Below are 22,785 nucleotides of genomic sequence, written 5' to 3'. Positions count from 1 at the left end.
CGAGGATAAGGAGGGGGAAACCACCAATGACATGATGCTGAGGATAAGGAGGGGGAAATCACCAATGACATGATGCTGAGGATAAGGAGGGGGAAATCACCAATGACATGATGCTGAGGATAAGGAGGGGGAAATCGACCACAGCCATGATGCCGAGGATAAGGAGAGAGAAATCACCAATTACATGATGCTGAGGATAGGGAAGAGGAAATCGACCACAGCCATGATGCCGAGGATAAGGAGGGGGAAACCACCAATGACATGATGCTGAGGATAAGGAGGGGGAAATCACCGATGACATGATGCTGAGGATAGGGAGGGGGAAATCGACCACAGCCATGATGCCGAGGATAAGGAGGGGGAAACCACCAATGACATGATGCTCAGGATAAGGAGGGGGAAATCACCAATGACATGATGCTGAGGATAAGGAGTGGGAAATCACCAATATGATGATGCTGAGGATAAGGAGGGGGAAATCACCAATGACATGATGCTGGGGATAAGGAGGGGAAATCACCAATGACATGATGCTGAGGATAAGGAGGGGGAAATCACCAATGACATGATGCTGGGGATAAGGAGGGGGAAATCACCAATGACATGATGCTGAGGATAGGGAGGAGGAAATCACCAATGACATGATGCTGGGGATAAGGAGGGGGAAATCACCAATGACATGATGCTGGGGATAAGGAGGGGAAATCACCAATGACATGATGCTGAGGATAGGGAGGAGGAAATCACCAATGACATGATGCTGAGGATAAGGAGGGGGAAATCACCAATGACATGATGCTGGGGATAAGGAGGGGAAATCACCAATGACATGATGCTGAGGATAGGGAGGAGGAAATCACCAATGACATGATGCTGGGGATAAGGAGGGGAAATCACCACTGTCATGATGCTGAGGATAAGGAGGGGGAAATCACCACAGACATGATGCTCAGGATAAGGAGGGGGAAATCACCACAGACATGATGCCGAGGATAGGGAGGAGGAAATCGACCACCGCCATGATGCTGAGGATAAGGAGGGGGAAATCACCACAGACATGAAACAGAGGATAAGGGGGGAAATGACCACTGACATGATGCTGAGGATAAGGAGGGGGAAATGATCAATGACATGATGCTGAGGATAAGGAGGAGGAATCACCCTAGACATGATGCTGAGGATAGGGAGGAGGAAATCGACCACAGCCATGCTGCTGAGGATAAGGAGGGGGAAAGGACCACTGACATGATGCTGAGGATAAGGAGGGGGAAATGACCACAGACATGATGCTGAGGATAAGGAGGGGGAAATGACCACTGACATGATGCTGATGATAAGGAGGGGGAATCACCCTAGACATGATGCTGAGGATAGGGAGGAGGAAATCGACCACAGCCATGATGCTGAGGATAAGGAGGGGGAAATCACTAATGACATGATGCTGAGGATAAGGAGGGGGAAATCACCAATGACATGATGCTGAGGATAAGGAGGGGGAAATCACCAATGACATGATGATGAGGATAAGGAGGGGGAAATAACCACTGACATGATGCTGAGGATAAGGAGGGGAAAGGACACTGACATGATGCTGAGGATAAGGAGGAGGAAATCACCAATGACATGATGCTAAGGATAAGGAGGGGGAAAGGACACTGACATGATGCTGAGGATAAGGAAGGGAAAGGACACTGACATGATGCTGAGGATAAGGAGGGGAAAGGACACTGACATGATGCTGAGGATAAGGAGGAGGAAATCACCAATGACATGATGCTGAGGATAAGGAGGGGGAAATCACCAATGACATGATGCTGGGGATAAGGAGGGGAAATCACCAATGACATGATGCTGAGGATAAGGAGGGGGCAATCACCAATGACATGGTGCTGAGGATAAGGAGGGGGGACATCACCAATTACATGATGCTGAGGATAAGGGGGGTGATAAGGAGGGGGAATCACCAATGACATGATGCTGATGATAAGGAGGGGGAAATCACTAATGACATGATGCTGAGGATAAGGAGGGGGAAATCACCACTGACATAATGCTGAGGATAAGGAGGGGGAAATGTCCCCGGACATGATGCTGAGGATAAGGAGGGGGAAATGACCACAGACATGATGGCGAGGATAAGGAGGGGGAAACCACCAATGACATGAAGCTGAGGATAAGGAGGGGGAAATCACCAATGACATGATGCTGAGGATAAGGAGGGGGAAATCACAAATAAGATGATGCTGAGGATAGGGAGGAGGAAATCACCAATGACATGATGCTGGGGATAAGGAGGGGGAAATCACCAATGACATGATGCTGGGGATAAGGAGGGGGAAATCACCAATCACATGATGCTGAGGATAAGGAGGGGGAAATCACCAATAAGATGATGCTGAGGATAAGGAGGGGGAAATCACCAATGACATGATGCTGAGGATAAGGAAGGGGAAATCACCAATAAGATGATGCTGAGGATAAGGAGGGGGAAATCACCAATGACATGATGCTGGGGATAAGGAGGGGAAATCACCAATGACATGATGCTGAGGATAAGGAGGGGGAAATCACCAATGACATGATGCTGGGGATAAGGAGGGGGAAATCACCAATGACATGATGCTGATGATAAGGAGGGGGAAATCACTAATGACATGATGCTGAGGATAAGGAGGGGGAATCACCAATGACATGATGCTGATGATAAGGAGGGGGAAATCACTAATGACATGATGCTGATGATAAGGAGGGGGAAATCACTAATGACATGATGCTGAGGATAAGGAGGGGGAAATCACCACTGACATAATGCTGAGGATAAGGAGGGGGAAATGTCCCCGGACATGATGCTGAGGATAAGGAGGGGGAAATGACCACAGACATGATGGCGAGGATAAGGAGGGGGAAACCACCAATGACATGATGCTGAGGATAAGGAGGGGGAAATCACCAATGACATGATGCTGAGGATAAGGAGGGGGAAATCACAAATAAGATGATGCTGAGGATAAGGAGGGGGAAATCACCAATGACATGATGCTGAGGATAAGGAGGGGGAAATCACCAATGACATGATGCTGGGGATAAGGAGGGGGAAATCACCAATGACATGATGCTGAGGATAGGGAGGAGGAAATCACCAATGACATGATGCTGGGGATAAGGAGGGGGAAATCACCAATGACATGATGCTGGGGATAAGGAGGGGGAAATCACCAATCACATGATGCTGAGGATAAGGAGGGGGAAATCACCAATAAGATGATGCTGAGGATAAGGAGGGGAAAATCACCAATGACATGATGCTGAGGATAAGGAAGGGGAAATCACCAATAAGATGATGCTGAGGATAAGGAGGGGGAAATCACCAATGACATGATGCTGGGGATAAGGAGGGGAAATCACCAATGACATGATGCTGAGGATAAGGAGGGGGAAATCACCAATGACATGATGCTGGGGATAAGGAGGGGGAAATCACCAATGACATGATGCTGAGGATAGGGAAGAGGAAATCGACCACAGCCATGATGCCGAGGATAAGGAGAGAGAAATCACCAATTACATGATGCTGAGGATAGGGAAGAGGACATCGACCACAGCCATGATGCCGAGGTTAAGGAGGGGGAAACCACCAATGACATGATGCTGAGGATAAGGAGGGGGAAATCACCAATGACATGATGCTGAGGATAGGGAGGGGGAAATCGACCACAGCCATGATGCCGAGGATAAGGAGCGGGAAACCACCAATGACATGATGCTGAGGATAAGGAGGGGGAAATCACCAATGACATGATGCTGAGGATAAGGAGGGGGAAATCACCAATGACATGATGCTGAGGATAAGGAGGGGGAAATCGACCACAGCCATGATGCCGAGGATAAGGAGAGAGAAATCACCAATTACATGATGCTGAGGATAGGGAAGAGGACATCGACCACAGCCATGATGCCGAGGTTAAGGAGGGGGAAACCACCAATGACATGATGCTGAGGATAAGGAGGGGGAAATCACCAATGACATGATGCTGAGGATAGGGAGGGGGAAATCGACCACAGCCATGATGCCGAGGATAAGGAGCGGGAAACCACCAATGACATGATGCTGAGGATAAGGAGGGGGAAATCACCAATGACATGATGCTGAGGATAAGGAGGGGGAAATCACCAATGACATGATGCTGAGGATAAGGAGGGGGACATCGACCACAGCCATGATGCCGAGGATAAGGAGAGAGAAATCACCAATTACATGATGCTGAGGATAGGGAAGAGGAAATCGACCACAGCCATGATGCCGAGGATAAGGAGGGGGAAACCACCAATGACATGATGCTGAGGATAAGGAGGGGGAAATCACCAATGACATGATGCTGAGGATAGGGAGGGGGAAATCGACCACAGCCATGATGCCGAGGATAAGGAGGGGGAAACCACCAATGACATGATGCTGAGGATAAGGAGGGGGAAATCACCAATGACATGATGCTGGATATAAGGAGGGGGAAATCACCAATGACATGATGCTGAGGATAGGGAGGAGGAAATCACCAATGACATGATGCTGGGGATAAGGAGGGGGAAATCACCAATGACATGATGCTGAGGATAAGGAGGGGAAATCACCAATGACATGATGCTGAGGATAGGGAGGAGGAAATCACCAATGACATGATGCTGAGGATAAGGAGGGGGAAATCACCAATGACATGATGCTGGGGATAAGGAGGGGAAATCACCAATGACATGATGCTGAGGATAGGGAGGAGGAAATCACCAATGACATGATGCTGGGGATAAGGAGGGGAAATCACCACTGTCATGATGCTGAGGATAAGGAGGGGGAAATAACCACAGACATGATGCTCAGGATAAGGAGGGGGAAATCTCCACAGACATGATGCCGAGGATAGGGAGGAGGAAATCGACCACCGCCATGATGCTGAGGATAAGGAGGGGGAAATCACCACAGACATGAAACAGAGGATAAGGGGGGAAATGACCACTGACATGATGCTGAGGATAAGGAGGGGGAAATGATCAATGACATGATGCTGAGGATAAGGAGGGGGAAATGACCCTAGACATGATGCTGAGGATAAGGAGGGGGAATCACCAATGACATGATGCTGAGGATAGGGAGGAGGAAATCGACCACAGCCATGATGCTGAGGATAAGGAGGGGGAAATCACTAATGACATGATGCCGAGGATAAGGAGAGAGAAATCACCAATTACATGATGCTGAGGATAGGGAAGAGGAAATCGACCACAGCCATGATGCCGAGGATAAGGAGGGGGAAACCACCAATGACATGATGCTGAGGATAAGGAGGGGGAAATCACCAATGACATGATGCTGAGGATAGGGAGGGGGAAATCGACCACAGCCATGATGCCGAGGATAAGGAGGGGGAAACCACCAATGACATGATGCTGAGGATAAGGAGGGGGAAATCACCAATGACATGATGCTGAGGATAAGGAGGGTGAAATCACCAATAAGATGATGCTGAGGATAAGGAGGGGAAATCACCAATGACATGATGCTGGGGATAAGGAGGGGAAATCACCAATGACATGATGCTGAGGATAAGGAGGGGGAAATCACCAATGACATGATGCTGGATATAAGGAGGGGGAAATCACCAATGACATGATGCTGAGGATAGGGAGGAGGAAATCACCAATGACATGATGCTGGGGATAAGGAGGGGGAAATCACCAATGACATGATGCTGGGGATAAGGAGGGGAAATCACCAATGACATGATGCTGAGGATAGGGAGGAGGAAATCACCAATGACATGATGCTGAGGATAAGGAGGGGGAAATCACCAATGACATGATGCTGGGGATAAGGAGGGGAAATCACCAATGACATGATGCTGAGGATAGGGAGGAGGAAATCACCAATGACATGATGCTGGGGATAAGGAGGGGAAATCACCACTGTCATGATGCTGAGGATAAGGAGGGGGAAATCACCACAGACATGATGCTCAGGATAAGGAGGGGGAAATCTCCACAGACATGATGCCGAGGATAGGGAGGAGGAAATCGACCACCGCCATGATGCTGAGGATAAGGAGGGGGAAATCACCACAGACATGAAACAGAGGATAAGGGGGGAAATGACCACTGACATGATGCTGAGGATAAGGAGGGGGAAATGATCAATGACATGATGCTGAGGATAAGGAGGGGGAAATGACCCTAGACATGATGCTGAGGATAAGGAGGGGAAATCACCAATGACATGATGCTGAGGATAGGGAGGAGGAAATCGACCACAGCCATGATGCTGAGGATAAGGAGGGGGAAATCACTAATGACATGATGCTGAGGATAAGGAGGGGGAAATCACCAATGACATGATGATGAGGATAAGGAGGGGGAAATAACCACAGACATGATGCTGAGGATAAGGAGGGGGAAAGGACCACTGACATGATGCTGAGGATAAGGAGGGGGAAAGGACCACTGACATGATAAGGAGGGGGAAATGACCACAGACATGATGCTGAGGATAAGGAGGGGGAAATGACCACTGACACGATGCTGAGGATAAGGAGGGGGAAAGGACCACTGACATGATGCTGAGGATAAGGAGGGGAAAGGACACTGACATGATGCTGAGGATAAGGAGGAGGAAATCACCAATGACATGATGCTAAGGATAAGGAGGGGGAAAGGACACTGACATGATGCTGAGGATAAGGAGGGGAAAGGACACTGACATGATGCTGAGGATAAGGAGGGGAAAGGACACTGACATGATGCTGAGGATAAGGAGGAGGAAATCACCAATGACATGATGCTGAGGATAAGGAGGGGGAAATCACCAATGACATGATGCTGGGGATAAGGAGGGGAAATCACCAATGACATGATGCTGAGGATAAGGAGGGGGAAATCACCAATGACATGGTGCTGAGGATAAGGAGGGGGACATCACCAATTACATGATGCTGAGGATAAGGGGGGGGTGATAAGGAGGGGAAATCACCAATGACATGATGCTGATGATAAGGAGGGGGAAATCACTAATGACATGATGCTGAGGATAAGGAGGGGGAAATCACCACTGACATGATGCTGAGGATAAGGAGAGGGAAAGGACCACTGACATGATGCTGAGGGTAAGGAGGGGAAAGGACACTGACATGATGCTGAGGATAAGGAGGAGGAAATCACCAATGACATGATGCTAAGGATAAAGAGGGGGAAAGGACACTGACATGATGCTGGGGATAAGGAGGGGAAATCACCACTGTCATGATGCTGAGGATAAGGAGGGGGAAATCACCACAGACATGATGCTCAGGATAAGGAGGGGGAAATCTCCACAGACATGATGCCGAGGATAGGGAGGAGGAAATCGACCACCGCCATGATGCTGAGGATAAGGAGGGGGAAATCACCACAGACATGAAACAGAGGATAAGGGGGGAAATGACCACTGACATGATGCTGAGGATAAGGAGGGGGAAATGATCAATGACATGATGCTGAGGATAAGGAGGGGGAAATGACCCTAGACATGATGCTGAGGATAAGGAGGGGGAATCACCAATGACATGATGCTGAGGATAGGGAGGAGGAAATCGACCACAGCCATGATGCTGAGGATAAGGAGGGGGAAATCACTAATGACATGATGCTGAGGATAAGGAGGGGGAAATCACCAATGACATGATGATGAGGATAAGGAGGGGGAAAGGACCACTGACATGATGCTGAGGATAAGGAGGGGGAAATGACCACAGACATGATGCCGAGGATAAGGAGGGGGAAAGGACCACTGACATGATGCTGAGGATAAGGAGGGGGAAAGGACCACTGACATGATGCTGAGGATAAGGAGGGGGAAATGACCACAGACATGATGCTGAGGATAAGGAGGGGGAAATGACCACTGACATGATGCTGAGGATAAGGAGGGGGAAAGGACCACTGACATGATGCTGAGGATAAGGAGGGGAAAGGACACTGACATGATGCTGAGGATAAGGAGGAGGAAATCACCAATGACATGATGCTAAGGATAAGGAGGGGGAAAGGACACTGACATGATGCTGAGGATAAGGAGGGGAAAGGACACTGACATGATGCTGAGGATAAGGAGGGGAAAGGACACTGACATGATGCTGAGGATAAGGAGGAGGAAATCACCAATGACATGATGCTGAGGATAAGGAGGGGGAAATCACCAATGACATGATGCTGGGGATAAGGAGGGGAAATCACCAATGACATGATGCTGAGGATAAGGAGGGGGAAATCACCAATGACATGGTGCTGAGGATAAGGAGGGGGACATCACCAATTACATGATGCTGAGGATAAGGGGGGGTGATAAGGAGGGGAAATCACCAATGACATGATGCTGATGATAAGGAGGGGGAAATCACTAATGACATGATGCTGAGGATAAGGAGGGGGAAATCACCACTGACATGATGCTGAGGATAAGGAGGGGGAAATGACCCCGGACATGATGCTGAGGATAAGGAGGGGGAAATGACCACAGACATGATGCTGAGGATAAGGAGGGGGAAATGACCCCGGACATGATGTTGAGGATAAGGAGGGGGACATCACCACTGACATGATGCTGAGGATAAGGAGGGGAAATGACCCCTGACATGATGCAGAGGATAAGGAGGGGGAAATCACCACTGACATGATGCTGAGCATAAGGAGGGGGAAATCACCACTGACATGATGCAGAGGATAAGGAGGGGAAATCACCACTGACATGATGCTGGGGATAAGGAGGGGAAATGACCCCTGACATGATGCAGAGGATAAGGAGGGGGAAATCACCACATACATGATGCTGAGGATAAGGAGGGGAAATCACCAATGACATGATGGTGAGGATAAGGAGGGAGAAATCACCAATGACATGATGGCCAGGATAAGGAGGGGGAAATCACCAATGACATGATGCTGGGGATAAGGAGGGGGAAATCACCAATGACATGATGCTGAGGATAAGGAGGGGAAAATCACCAATGACATGATACTGAGGATAAGGAGGGGGAAATCACCAACACAATGATGCTGAGGATAAGGAGGGGAAAATCACCACTGACATGATGCTGAGGATAGGGAGGAGGACATCGACCACAGCCATGATGCTGAGGATAAGGAGTGGGAGGTCACCAATGACATGATGCTGAGGATAAAGAGGGGGAAATCACCACTGACATGATGCTGACAATAAGGAGGGTGAAAGACCACTGACATGAGGATAAGGAGGGGGAAATTAAGAGATAGATTGTATGAGAAGGCAGCAGACCACTAAACTTGCTGGAACAAACGCAAATGTTTCCCAACTGCCAGGGGCCAGATTTATCCCGATTTTCCACAGTTAAGACAAAAAATTATTAAAACATAATATTCCATTTAATTTGGAAACTAGGCTTTGTATTTAATGCATGTAACTGTCTTTCTACTCCCCAACAAGTAGGACACTCAGGGGCTCATGTTCATGGGGGATGTAACATAAGACACATGCGTGAAAAAGCCCAGATTAAGGCTTTTATGCATGTTTCTTACATTACCCTCCATTTCTGTCCATTTGTGTAGCGCAGAAGAGGGGCAGAAGGCAACTTACATTTCCACCGCTTTCCTTCCTCTCCGCTATACAAATGCTTCAGCATTTGCTCAGGCATGCATTTTTATGCCAGCGCAAATTAGGGAGATCCCTACGGGGTCTGCCATCTTTCTGTGCCAGCATAAAGGAGGCTGGTCCCATAGGAATAAATTGTACAAGCCGACTGCCATGCATGCATGCATGCTACACAGTGTTCAAAAATGCAATTAAACCCTGGCCGACATGCGAGCATGGCAAGCAGTTGCCAGGCAGCGTTTACTCGCTTTTCACGGTACAAACATGCAGTGCAAAAGGCGATGTACACACATGTACCCCACCTTTTGCCCTTCTTGTCTGGCACTGGAGGGCCCTGCAGCCTCATCATGCCCACAGGAAAGCCCCATTGGCCTTACTTTTCATTACAATGTGGGCATCGTTACATGGCCACCAAAATTGTGTCAACCTCCACTGCGTCCTCCAGCCCCTCCATTCCATGGACCCGCCTCCAGGGTCCTCCGATTGGCCTGATGCATCTTTTCTTCACTTCCTCTCATGGAGCCGGCAGGCGACGCCAGCCATGCTAAAGCCCTGCGCTTTAGGCCTTGGCTATTCTTCCTGTCTGGCCCTGTCCGTGCCTGGATGCTATACACTGCTTCTTCAACCTTTGCATCCTAGTCCCCTTGCTGGATCGAGTGCCCCCAACCATTGATTTTTATCACGCCGCTTTACTCGCCTCTCACCTTGTGGCTACTTCGGTAGGTCTTGCGTCCTGTATCCAGTTCTGATGCCCTCCTGCATCGGTTCACTCTCCACGCCTTATGACCTTTTCCCCCCGTTCCTGCCTACTACCTCGTTGTTCTTTGTTCTCTACTGAATACCACCTTTGACTGTGGACTTGTTTTGCTATGCTCCCTTGCAGAGTGTCTCCAACACCCGGCTGGTGAGTGCGCTTGGCCTCAATCTCCCTCTTCCTCCCTGCCACATTCGACTTGTGCCTTCCTCCTTGCCGCACTCTACCTGTGCCTTGCTCCCTGCCACATTCCACCTGTGCCTTCCTCCCAGACGCAATCCACCTGTGCCTTCCTCTGTGCCGCATTTCACCTGTGCCTTCCTCCCAGACGCAATCCACCTGTGCCTTCCTCTGTGCCGCATTTCACCTGTGCCTTCCTCCCTGCTGCATTCTGCTGTTCCTTTCTCTTCCTCTCGCCTCCTTTCCACTTACTGCTTCCCGCTCTTCCGTCACACATCCATCCCTTATTCCTTTCTGTCTTCCACTCATCTCTTATTCTCTGACATCCTTCCTTTCCTTTTTTTCTTTCCCTCGCCTCCGGCTTCTTCTTCCTACCACCCATGTCACCATTCAAATATTGCAATTTTTACCAGCTAACTCTTATAATCAACAAACCCTCTAATGTTCTCTCCTTGGGATCCGGGTGGGTGCATGTGGTGGGAGAGTGGAATGTCTGCATTCTCATGTGTTGACAAGACATGTATGTGTGCGACTGCAGATCACAGCTAATGCGCAAAGCCTACCGTGACTTCTCACCGCCTCCTCCGTGTCTGTGGGACTCAGGTCTTGCTTTCCTTTGGTTCTTAATGAAAAGACAGTGCTGACAATAAGTGGACCTGGTCATAAAATAAACAAAACTCACATTATTAAGTGTACTAGAGAGAATAATCTGTTATTCACCACATGGCATATGTTAGATGAAGGTGCTGAATGACCCCACAGTATGATTATTTAACAAAAGGTCTCCTGTCCGTGAAAATGCTGGCATACTATTTCCCCATGAAATGTAAACCCCAGCAGCAGGGGTCGCTGCTGCTAAAGAGGGTGAAAAGCAACACAAGCATCAATTCTTTAGGAAAGCGAGAGTAAGACCACTGCAGCTGCAGGCAGCTTGGGGGGAAAAACTCAGTGGCAGAACAAAAGGATGCAGACTGCTCAAAAGGGCATCCCCCTGTGGGGTAAATCTGTGGGACCATGGACGGGAGACGAATTGAGCTTCAAGAAGCAAGTAATCAAGTAATGAAGAGTCTTGCAGAAAACATGGAGGACTTGAGTTGTTACACACCACCATCCTGTCAGCAGCTACATAAATACTCTAGCAAGTCTTGTGAGAGGAAGAGGGTGTCTAAGCAACAGCCATCTTGAATTGGGAGAATCCTTCCAAATCAGTGTGAGGTGGACAACTTTTGGATGTTTCTCCAATTTTTCCATTTTATTAAATGATACGTTTCATCAAATGCCTCACTATCCCTACTCTGACGAGGATTTCCCTGCCTATGCAAACTGAAGGATATCTGGCCCTCACACTTAAACATAAAATACACAAAGATTTGTAGGGCCATTTCCAATAAACATCAATGCTGGTCTTTTCAATATATTCCCAGTCTTTCTTGGTAACCTGGGTGAACGCCCCTTCCCCAGGGTTCAAGTCAAATTCAGTTCCAACGTTCAACAAAAAGAAACAAGGAGATCCGGGTTTGCAATAAAGTATCAAGTTAGTTCTTGGTTCCTTCAATGTGTCAAAGGAAAGTTCTGTCAACCAAAGAACAAACAACAGAAAAGCTCCTCTTCTTCTTTGCACAATGACTTTCCACTTCATCAAAGGGCAACAATGTAATTTCAGGATGAGGAGCTTTGCCAGTTTACAAATGTCAAAGAAGAAACACTGTTCCTTGCTACACTCAAATAGACACAACTTCTGATAAGGTTAGTGAAACACAACTTCTGATGAAACACACCTTCTGGTAAGGTTAATGAAACACAACTTCTGGTAAGGTTAATGAAACACACCTTCTGGTAAGGTTAATGAAACACACCTTCTGGTAAGGTTAATGAAACACAACTTCTGGTAAGGTTAATGAAACACACCTTCTGGTAAGGTTAATGAAACACAACTTCTGGTAAGGTTAATGAAACACACCTTCTGGTAAGGTTAATGAAACACACCTTCTGGTAAGGTTAATGAAACACAACTTCTGGTAAGGTTAATGAAACACAACTTCTGGTAAGGTTAATGAAACACACCTTCTGGTAAGGTTAATGAAACACAACTTCTGGTAAGGTTAATGAAACACACCTTCTGGTAAAGTTAATGAAACACAACTTCTGGTAAGGTTAATGAAACACATCTTCTGGTAAGGTTAATGAAACACACCTTCTGGTAAGGTTAATGAAACACAACTTCTGGTAAGGTTAATGAAACACACCTTCTGGTAAGGTTAATGAAACACAACTTCTGATAAGGTTAATGAAACACACCTTCTGGTAAGGTTAATGAAACACAACTTCTGGTAAGGTTAATGAAACACAACTTCTGGTAAGGTTAATGAAACACACCTTCTGGTAAGGTTAATGAAACACAACTTCTGGTAAGGTTAATGAAACACACCTTCTGGTAAGGTTAATGAAACACAACTTCTGGTAAGGTTAATGAAACACACCTTCTGGTAAGGTTAATGAAACACAACTTCTGGTAAGGTTAATGAAACACACCTTCTGGTAAGGTTAATGAAACACACCTTCTGGTAAGGTTAATGAAACACAACTTCTGGTAAGGTTAATGAAACACACCTTCTGGTAAGGTTAATGAAACACACCTTCTGGTAAGGTTAATGAAACACACCTTCTGGTAAGGTTAATGAAACACAACTTCTGGTAAGGTTAATGAAACACACCTTCTGGTAAGGTTAATGAAACACAACTTCTGGTAAGGTTAATGAAACACAACTTCTGGTAAGGTTAATGAAACACACCTTCTGGTAAGGTTAATGAAACACACCTTCTGGTAAGGTTAATGAAACACAACTTCTGGTAAGGTTAATGAAACACAACTTCTGGTAAGGTTAATGAAACACACCTTCTGGTAAGGTTAATGAAACACAACTTCTGGTAAGGTTAATGAAACACAACTTCTGGTAAGGTTAATGAAACACACCTTCTGGTAAGGTTAATGAAACACAACTTCTGATAAGGTTAATGAAACACAACTTCTGGTAAGGTTAATGAAACACAACTTCTGATAAGGTTAATGAAACACACCTTCTGGTAAGGTTAATGAAACACAACTTCTGGTAAGGTTAATGAAACACAACTTCTGATAAGGTTAATGAAACACAACTTCTGGTAAGGTTAATGAAACACAACTTCTGATAAGGTTAATGAAACACACCTTCTGGTAAGGTTAATGAAACACAACTTCTGGTAAGGTTAATGAAACACACCTTCTGGTAAGGTTAATGAAACACAACTTCTGGTAAGGTTAATGAAACACACCTTCTGGTAAGGTTAATGAAACACAACTTCTGGTAAGGTTAATGAAACACACCTTCTGGTAAGGTTAATGAAACACATCTTCTGGTAAGGTTAATGAAACACACCTTCTGGTAAGGTTAATGAAACACAACTTCTGGTAAGGTTAATGAAACACAACTTCTGGTAAGGTTAATGAAACACACCTTCTGGTAAGGTTAATGAAACACAACTTCTGATAAGGTTAATGAAACACACCTTCTGGTAAGGTTAATGAAACACAACTTCTGGTAAGGTTAATGAAACACAACTTCTGGTAAGGTTAATGAAACACACCTTCTGGTAAGGTTAATGAAACACAACTTCTGGTAAGGTTAATGAAACACACCTTCTGGTAAGGTTAATGAAACACAACTTCTGGTAAGGTTAATGAAACACACCTTCTGGTAAGGTTAATGAAACACAACTTCTGGTAAGGTTAATGAAACACACCTTCTGGTAAGGTTAATGAAACACAACTTCTGGTAAGGTTAATGAAACACAACTTCTGATAAGGTTAATGAAACACAACTTCTGGTAAGGTTAATGAAACACACCTTCTGGTAAGGTTAATGAAACACAACTTCTGATAAGGTTAATGAAACACAACTTCTGATAAGGTTAATGAAACACAACTTCTGGTAAGGTTAATGAAACACAACTTCTGGTTAGCACTTATTAAGTCTTTCTTAGCAGTGTTTGGAATCAGTTTATCTTTGTCAGGATGACTTCACAGCACTTCTACATCCACCTGAACAACTCTCAGCTCTGGTTAGCGTCCGCAAGCATTCACCATGATGATCTACTCGTCTGCCCCATAGAGTTCCACCTCCAGTTGTGCTACTGAAGTTTCAAATCTAATGACAACCAAAAGCACTGCCAAAGCCTCAGTACTTTGTATCTTTGTGACATTGAAAAGTTTTGTTCAGATACAATAAGATTCACTTTAGTGCACATCAACACCTTCAAGTAAGCAAGGCACTCTTCCTCTGAATATTCACTTTCAAGAGGGGCAGCCTCTTTGCCACTCGTGTCGGTCTGCAACAACAACAACTCAAAATTGCCTTTAGGATATGATTTGCTCTTTCTACTATTGGCTTTGGCAGTGCAGGTTGTATCTGCTTTTAGAGAGAAATCACAAGAAGCCAACTTCCCTTCCCCCAACCTTGCTTTGCCTCTTTGCAACCTGCCAACCGAGGTAGTTCACTCATAAACCTTGTTGTCAGTCTCTTTGGTTGGAGACAATGCTTGCACACTCTTGGCTTGGGCAATGCTTGTAGTCGGTATGGCTTATGGGAATCCTTGTACCACACTTTGGCTTTGGGAAAAATGTGTTTCACTCCTGGACAGAGTAACACTTGTTTCCCTCTTGGCAATGCTTGATCTCTATACCTTGTAACGTAAATGTTCAGTCACTTAACTTTGTTCTTACATTTTTTTCAGATACTTTACAATTGATTATAAGATTACCGTTTATCGCAAAATCGGTTTTAGGCACATGTGACCCTTCCTTCATGTTTTACTGAGTTTCTCTCTTACAAGAGTCAAAGGAATAATATTTTCTTATGCGCTAGTGCTACTTTTCAAGTTCTTCATTGTTTGACAATCAGCGGTCAGATTCACATCACTTTTACTCATACGCAAGTGATTCTATTTGAATAGTGTTGCCTGCAATTAGTCACTTAAGGGCTCAGAATGCTCGGTAACACTCACCGGCGTGCTGCAGGGCTTCTACGGCTTCTGGCTTTCTTTTGGACTCACACCTTCGACCCTCGGCTTCACAACACCGTCTAGACACGGTCTCCAGCATGCTTCCTGCTGCAAATCTTGTTGGGAAGGAAATGAACATATCACACACCCCTACGCGCTTTAGGGTGAGGCGAATCCTAGGGGGAAACCTGCTGTGTGCCATGGGCGATGGAACGTATTAAGAGACACCGCACAGACATAATATCATGCGAATTGTAGATGTAGTACGCACATATAAACAGGCACCTTTTTTGTAGGTATGGCAGGAAAATAGGGCCTGCGTGGTAGCCCAAGCCTAATGAGAGAGACCCACACTGTTAAATTCCCACAAGAAACCCTCCTTTGTTCTAAAACTGCTGCCAATATGTTTATCTCGAGGAAGAATGTATCCTGCAAGGCCATGAGACGGTGCTAGGCGCCTCGCTGTATGTGCTATCACTCGCAGGCCAGAGCAAGTCTCCGACCCCCACCCAGACAACTACAATTTATAGCCCCTACAACTGCCCGATTCCAAGACCCCTGAATTCCGATATGCTAGCTGACCCCCGGTCACCGAACACAAACCAGTCAACCATAAAACATCTAAGAAAATGGTCACCCTATCTGCACTTTACAATGGCATGATTTGTGATGCGAGGTGTGGGAGGGTGGAAGCCTTGGAAGCGGGACGACGCAACTGGGATGAGTGAAATGTGTGCGGGTCACAGTGACCTCGAGCCTCCCCCTCTACCAGTCCATGATCATGCCAGGGACCCTGTGTATTAATAGAGTAGCATTGCTAGAATAATACATTTAATTGCCATTACGACCCTGGTTCCCTGACCCCATGTGATGGAAGACGGACAGACGGGGCTAGGGCCAATGGACTGGCATTCCCCATGGAGTAGGCTGTTCATACATATGGTCACACCAACCAGCCAAACAGGTTTTTACTGCATACCAATGACGCTGTGCACCTTTTTAAGCTCTTGCTTGCACCCTTTGTGCGCAGAACATTCCTGAGCAGCAGAGTTCTTTACTGGCACACCTATTTTTTGTATAATTAAAACGTGTTATCCTTGCAAGAATCTCTTGCCTGTTTTTCCATAGAGGGTTGTTTTTCTTCTGGCATGAGCGTTTAGGGGTGTGCCTTCATTTTTTCACCCCAACGTGATCCCCCCATACTTGCGGAGGTATCCAGGCAGTTTCTCCGAAGGGGCTGCGCCCACCTACAGCAACCAGTCCCAAAAATGCATATTCCTCAGTGCCCGCGCAGGTGTCATCTTTGCAGAATTCCTGCCTGCACTTTGGAGCCGGGCGCGGCTCTGAGGAGAGTGCAGGCAAGTGTTGCTGGAACCCCGTGAAGGAGGAGCTCGGGTGAACACGCACACGTGAGTATAGCCTTGCAAGTGATAATAAGTAGGGGACAGATGTATGGGAGAGTGTGAAGAGCACAAATGTGCAGAGATTGAAATTGTTGGTGTGTTGTGAGTGTGGTTTGTTTTGTTTTTTGGTATTATTCATTTTTCAAGGAGAAGATTAAGGAGAGGAAAATGTAAGGGTAGGGAGCCTTCCCGAAAAAGGGGAGAAGGTGGTACCACAGACATTGTATAACAGAGGTAAAAAGGAAATAAATAGGAGCCGGCATAATTAGAGGGCTCGGGAATACTAGTCATTCTTATTTTAGCTTGTTTTATTCGTGATTTTATTGTGTGGGGTGAAGGCCCAAGGAGGGGCACTGTGTAATTAGCGCTATGTTTTGAGTGTGTGGGGTGCGTTAGTGGGAGTATGGGAAGAGAAAGGGGGATAGGAGAGGGGCTTTTTTTGGTTTTTTTGACGGGAGGGAAGGGATGACAAAATTAACTGTTTCTTTTTGACGAGCAGTAACAGAGTTAATGTGGGATTCCTGGCAGTGCAGCTCTTCCTCTTTTTGGTTTGATGTACAGACCCTAGGGATACCGTTCTGGCACCCATGGGTGGGAGTACAACCCTGTACTCCTAGAGTATGTTTTTGGGCACCTGTGTGTGGCCCACAGAGCAGGGTATGGGCTGGTGGCACCTCCATGCTGAATTTGACAGGTGCTCGGAGTATCCTCTATTTTGGGATACCCAGTGGATTCCTGATATGTTATGTTATGTTATTATGCTTATACCGCGCCGAAGCCAGTGGGCATCCAGGCGCAGACAGACAGATAAGTGACGAAGATTGCTTACAGTATTCATACTAAGTAAAAAGGTACGTTTTCAGAGACAGATAAGTGACAGAAGATTGCTTACAGTATTCATACTAAGTAAAAAGGTACGTTTTCAGCTGCTTCGGGAAGGCAAGATGGTCCCCTATCTTTCTCAGCGGAATAGGTAGGGCATTCCATGCCTTAGCTCCCTGAATGTGAAAAGCCTGACCAAAGCCATGTGCTCGTTTTACCTGATGCACAACCATTTGGAAGTCCTCTGCTGATCTTAGATTTCTCTTAGGCTGATAAATGTTAACTTTGTCTTTCAAGTAAGTTGGTGCATTACCATAAAAACATTATGGCATGTGGTTAACAATTTAAATTGGATTCTTGCTCTTACTGGGAGCCGGTGTAGCGTTTTTCATGCTGCAGTGGTTGGCTCTGAGCACTTCATCTGAAAGATGATGCATATGGCTGCATTCTGGATTTTCTGCAGCTGTTGAACATCGGCCTTGTTTGCACCTCCTAGGAGTGCGTTAGAATAATCCACACGAGGAACGATCTCTGCTCTCACGAGTTTTGTGCGGTTTTCTATTGCCGGAGTACTTTGAGATGGTAGTTAGTACTGGTGGTGATGGCTGTTACACGAGCTTCACAGTCTAGGCTATTGTCCATGTATGTGCCTAGGGTCTTTACCTTCTGCACTACACTTATTTGGCTACCGTCTATAGTAAAACGGGCATACTCTTGACATAGCTTGACTTGAGCCTGCCAAGGACAAAATAACATAAGCTCGGTCTTAGTTGCATTTAGACAGAGCCAAGTTGTGGACATCCAGAATGTTATAGTATGATCCACCGCATTGATCTTTCTCATGATCTCCAGTAATATCAAGGACCAATTGGAAATCATTTGCATAGTTACAAAAGAACAGCTGTAGTAGTTCTAGGTCACTACAGAGAGGACAAATATAGATGTTAAACAACAAGGGGGAAAGACATGCCCCCTGAGGCACTCCACACGTTATAGTTTGTGACGCAAAGGCACTGCCGCCCCATGGCATCCGTGACTGGCGGCCTTCCAGGAAGGATCTCAGCCAAGTAATGGCATCCGTGGAGAGCCCTCCTACAGCTTCCAGTAATATTTTATGATCTAGCAGGTCAAAGGCTGCTGATAAATCTAACAGCATCAGCAGCCCTGACTTGCTATGCTCTCATTTGGAGAGCATATGTTTCTGGAGGTCCAGGAGAGCACTCTACGTACCATGGTGACTCCTGAATCCTGACTGTTTCACATGTAAAGTACCAGCAGTCTGTACATAGGACTGTAACTGAGTGGTGCCAATTTTATCAATGAAGTTAAGAAAAAATGAAGTAGAAGTTATTGGTCTTAAGTAAGCTGTGTCAGTGGGTTCTAATCCTGCTTTTTTTAGCAGTGGGGTTACTGCTACATTTTTTATTGACTGGGGAATAACACCAGTCTGAAAGGAGGAATTCGCGAACCTACAAAAAAAGGGTGCAAACAGTTCCTTATGTTGTAATATGTATTTTGATGGGAGCAATTCTCCCGGGCAGTTGGTGGGATGCATAGTTTTGAGTATGCTTAACATTTCATCCATGGAGGTTTTCTTAAAACTAAAGCCTGGGGGTGATTCTAATGGAATTACAGTTTCAGTTGTCTGATTTGTCAAGATTTTTGATGGATTAGCATGTGTTTCATGTGTCTCAATAGGACTTTGATTAGGTATGGGGGTTTGCGATGAGGATGCCAAGGCTTCCTTCTTAATTTATACTTGCGCTTTTGATCATTTGTCTGCAAAAGCCTTCTGTACTCATTCACAGTCATTAGCTGTAGGTGTGATTGACAGACTAAATACAATGGGTTTTTCCCATGATCTATAGAGACGGAAGAGTTCTTTCGTCTGGTCTCCAGCCAGGCTAATTTGGTCGTTGTAAAAGGTTTTCTTTGCCTCAATGATTTTGGTCTTATATTGATTTTCTTCAGACTTCCAAGTCAACAAATTTATTTCAGAGTTATCCTTGCGCCGGGCATGTTCATCCTGTCTTTTAATGTTACTGCGTTCTGCCAAGGCTGAAGAAAACCATTTGCGGCGATTAGGACAATCTCTAACAGATTTATCTTTCATCGGGGCATGTTTATCGAGCATTTCTGAGATCTCCTCATTATAACTACTTATGAGTGTCTCAGGGCCGTCATGATCATTGGATTTAGTCATCAATGACTGTATACAGTCAGTCAAGATAGGGGCAGTCATGCCCTTGACATTTCGAGTTTTGATGGTATATGTGGGTTCATGTACTCTCCGTGCTATAGCTGGAAGTTTTAGTGTGCATGCAACAAAAAAGTGGTCAGACCAGATACACAGCATGGTCGTGATGTTTCCGACCTGTATGTTTCCACTGCCGATCCAATCTAGTATAGGGCCCTTGTTGTGTGTAGGTTCGATGTTGTGGACTATAACATGATGGTTATTTAACCTTTTTTCCAAATCCAGTGTTTTTTTGTCCCGTTTATCGCCTTTCCATCAGTTAAAATCACAGAGGATGACCAAACCTGTATTAGTCGTCATCATGGGTGTGACAGTGTTAATGATGTCTTCATTAAAACTGTCCAAATCCCTGGGAGGCCGGTAGAGAAGCACTAGGTTTAGACTGTAATTAGGGTTTGATGTCAGTTTAACGTGAATGATGTCAATTCCCATGCATTCAATTTTGGCCACGTAAAATCCTAGATGTTTTTTGCATATAACGTCTACTCCACCTCCAACAGTGCCCTCATGATGTTTCCCAAGGAATACATAGCCCGGGGGGGGCACCTGTTCTATAGAGGGTCCATGGGCATCCGTAATCCATGTCTCAGTGAGGCACATGATGTCTATTTCATGTTCCTCAATATAATCATGTATGTCTAAGGTGTGTTTTACAAGGGAACAAGTGTTCAGTAAAACTAAGGTAAGTTCAGTAAGCAGAAGATCAGTCCCTGACAGAGGCTTTAATCTGTCTATTTTACGTAGTTTAAAAGCTTTGTTGAGGTTATTACTGCTTAAGACTAGTGGCCTGCTAGGACTTCCACACATAGCAGCAGAAGGAAGGGCTGATACGAGACAAGATGGCCCCTGTGACCTCTTGCTTTCTATTGCCTGTTACCTTGTTTTTCCAAAGTCCTGGGAAGCCCTGCCTATGTCCCTTCCCCTGACTGGCTATTGGGTGGAAGTTCCCTATATGGTAGTGCCCCCTGACTGGCTGTTGGGTGGAAGTTCCATATATGGTATGGTGGTGAAGTCCAGGCCAGACTGGCTGGAGCCTTCCCAGTGACTGTATGTTGTGGGTACACCCTTGGGGTGGGACCTGGGTCAATGGAGTGTGTGACCAATATGCACTTCTTGTTATGGGTGTCTGGTTTCTGGTATGTGACACAAAGACTGAGACAGCCCTGCCCGAAACTGGTATGAATGCAGTGTGTAGTGCTGAATGGCTGGCTACTTGTCTCAATACACATTCCCTTGTTGTGAGCGTATGGAGGGAGGAGAATGGCCTGAATGCACTGTAAGCCTGATTGGCTGCCTGTCTGCATGAATGCCCTTCAGAATGATTGGTTGCCTGAGTGTAACCCAGCAGAATGAATGAGAGACCAAACAGTATATCTGGGGATCTCTCACTGATGGAAATTGTTCAGAAGCTGAAGTTGATACATAATGCTTATTCTTATAGCCCAGCTTGAAGAAGAAGACTTGCTGTTGCATTTGCTTCTACCCGATTTGATAGCTGTCGAGTTTGTCGAGGACTGATCCAAGAGAGGACCTGGCTTGGAGACCTCTCCCCGAGCTATGAGAGAACATCGTGCAGACCGATAAACCTTCCTCGAAGTGCCCTGGAAGCCAGCCTTTGAAAGACTGTCGACCGAAGACGGGGACCGCCGAGGAATCCGAAGTAAAGCAACCGGACATTCTGTCCACCATCGTCAACCAGGGTTCGGAGGACTGCTGTAACCGCTGGAGGTCTGTCGAATCCGTGTTGCCCGCAAGCAGGGACAGCTTGACGCCGTGCCGCTGACAACCGGAGCCGCAACGCTCCATTGCCTAAGAACATTTGAGTCCAAGGACTCTCTCGCCTGCACCGCTGACCGCTTTGTCACACCGGAGAAAGTCGAGGCTGCCGATGCGCCGAGTAGAATCCGCCGGGGGCTTGTACTATAACTTATTTACAGGTTGCCCAGGTGGGGGGGATCCTCAAACAGAACTGTCCCTGACAGTAGGGGCCCAGTGTGCTGCCAATTGTCTAAACCCTTGCCTTCCTCCTGTGTCTATGGTTGATACCCTTTTCTGTATTGATTTATATGCTATTTGAACTGTCTACAGTTGATGCATGTTAATGGAATCAGAATAATAGCGGTACCACATAGAGACTCTATATATTTACCATTTTAGAATAACTTGAGCACAAAGTGTGTTATTGTGATTGTGTACATAACTTGAGCCTAATTATATAAAGAACTGTTATCACTAACATAGTGTGAGGACATTCCTTTGTGGGTGCTTGGGGACTACACTGTACTTAAGAACCAGCCTGCATCACCTCCTGAGAGCTTAAGCCTTGATTGCTCGTCCAACGTTACCAAGTAGAGAATCTTGGCTGGGGTCCTCTGTGCCTCTAATCTGCCATGTAGAGAGCAGGAGTACAGACACCCCCCTCCAGTCTTTACAGACAGGGCGGTTCGTTCGAGAGCAGCACAGTCTCTGGCTTCTTTAGCACGAGGATACAGTTCAATAATAACATCGGGACCTTCTCTATGCAAGTCTTGTTGCCTATCAAAGTCTCTTCATTCAGAGGGTCTGATACAACCAAAAGAAATGACAAGTTCTTTTCCTCTTTGGATTTTCACAAGTATTCACTTTAGATGATTCACTATTCACACGGATCCACCTCAGTCGGGCTTAGAACTCTTTAGTACAATGTTTG

The 22,785-nt window shown here is 46.1% G+C and overlaps 1 protein-coding gene across 1 annotated transcript in view; it reads right to left on the bottom strand.

The window, feature by feature from the left end:
• LOC138487582 (zinc finger protein 282-like) overlaps window positions 1-22,785 on the bottom strand; it is a 101,910-nt gene that overhangs the window by 26,617 nt on the left and 52,508 nt on the right. Inside the window, exon 3 of the mRNA XM_069614054.1 lies at window positions 11,141-11,233. Within this exon, the coding sequence (XP_069470155.1) occupies window positions 11,141-11,233 (93 nt within the window). The remainder of the gene's footprint in view (window positions 1-11,140; window positions 11,234-22,785) is intronic.

The sequence above is a fragment of the Ambystoma mexicanum genome, chromosome 9 (assembly GCF_040938575.1).
Source record: "Ambystoma mexicanum isolate Mex_15411 chromosome 9, UKY_AmexF1_1, whole genome shotgun sequence".
Lineage (NCBI taxonomy): Eukaryota > Metazoa > Chordata > Amphibia > Caudata > Ambystomatidae > Ambystoma > Ambystoma mexicanum.
The sequence above is the reverse complement of the archived record's forward strand: the minus strand, read 5'-3'. Positions and strand labels throughout refer to the sequence as shown.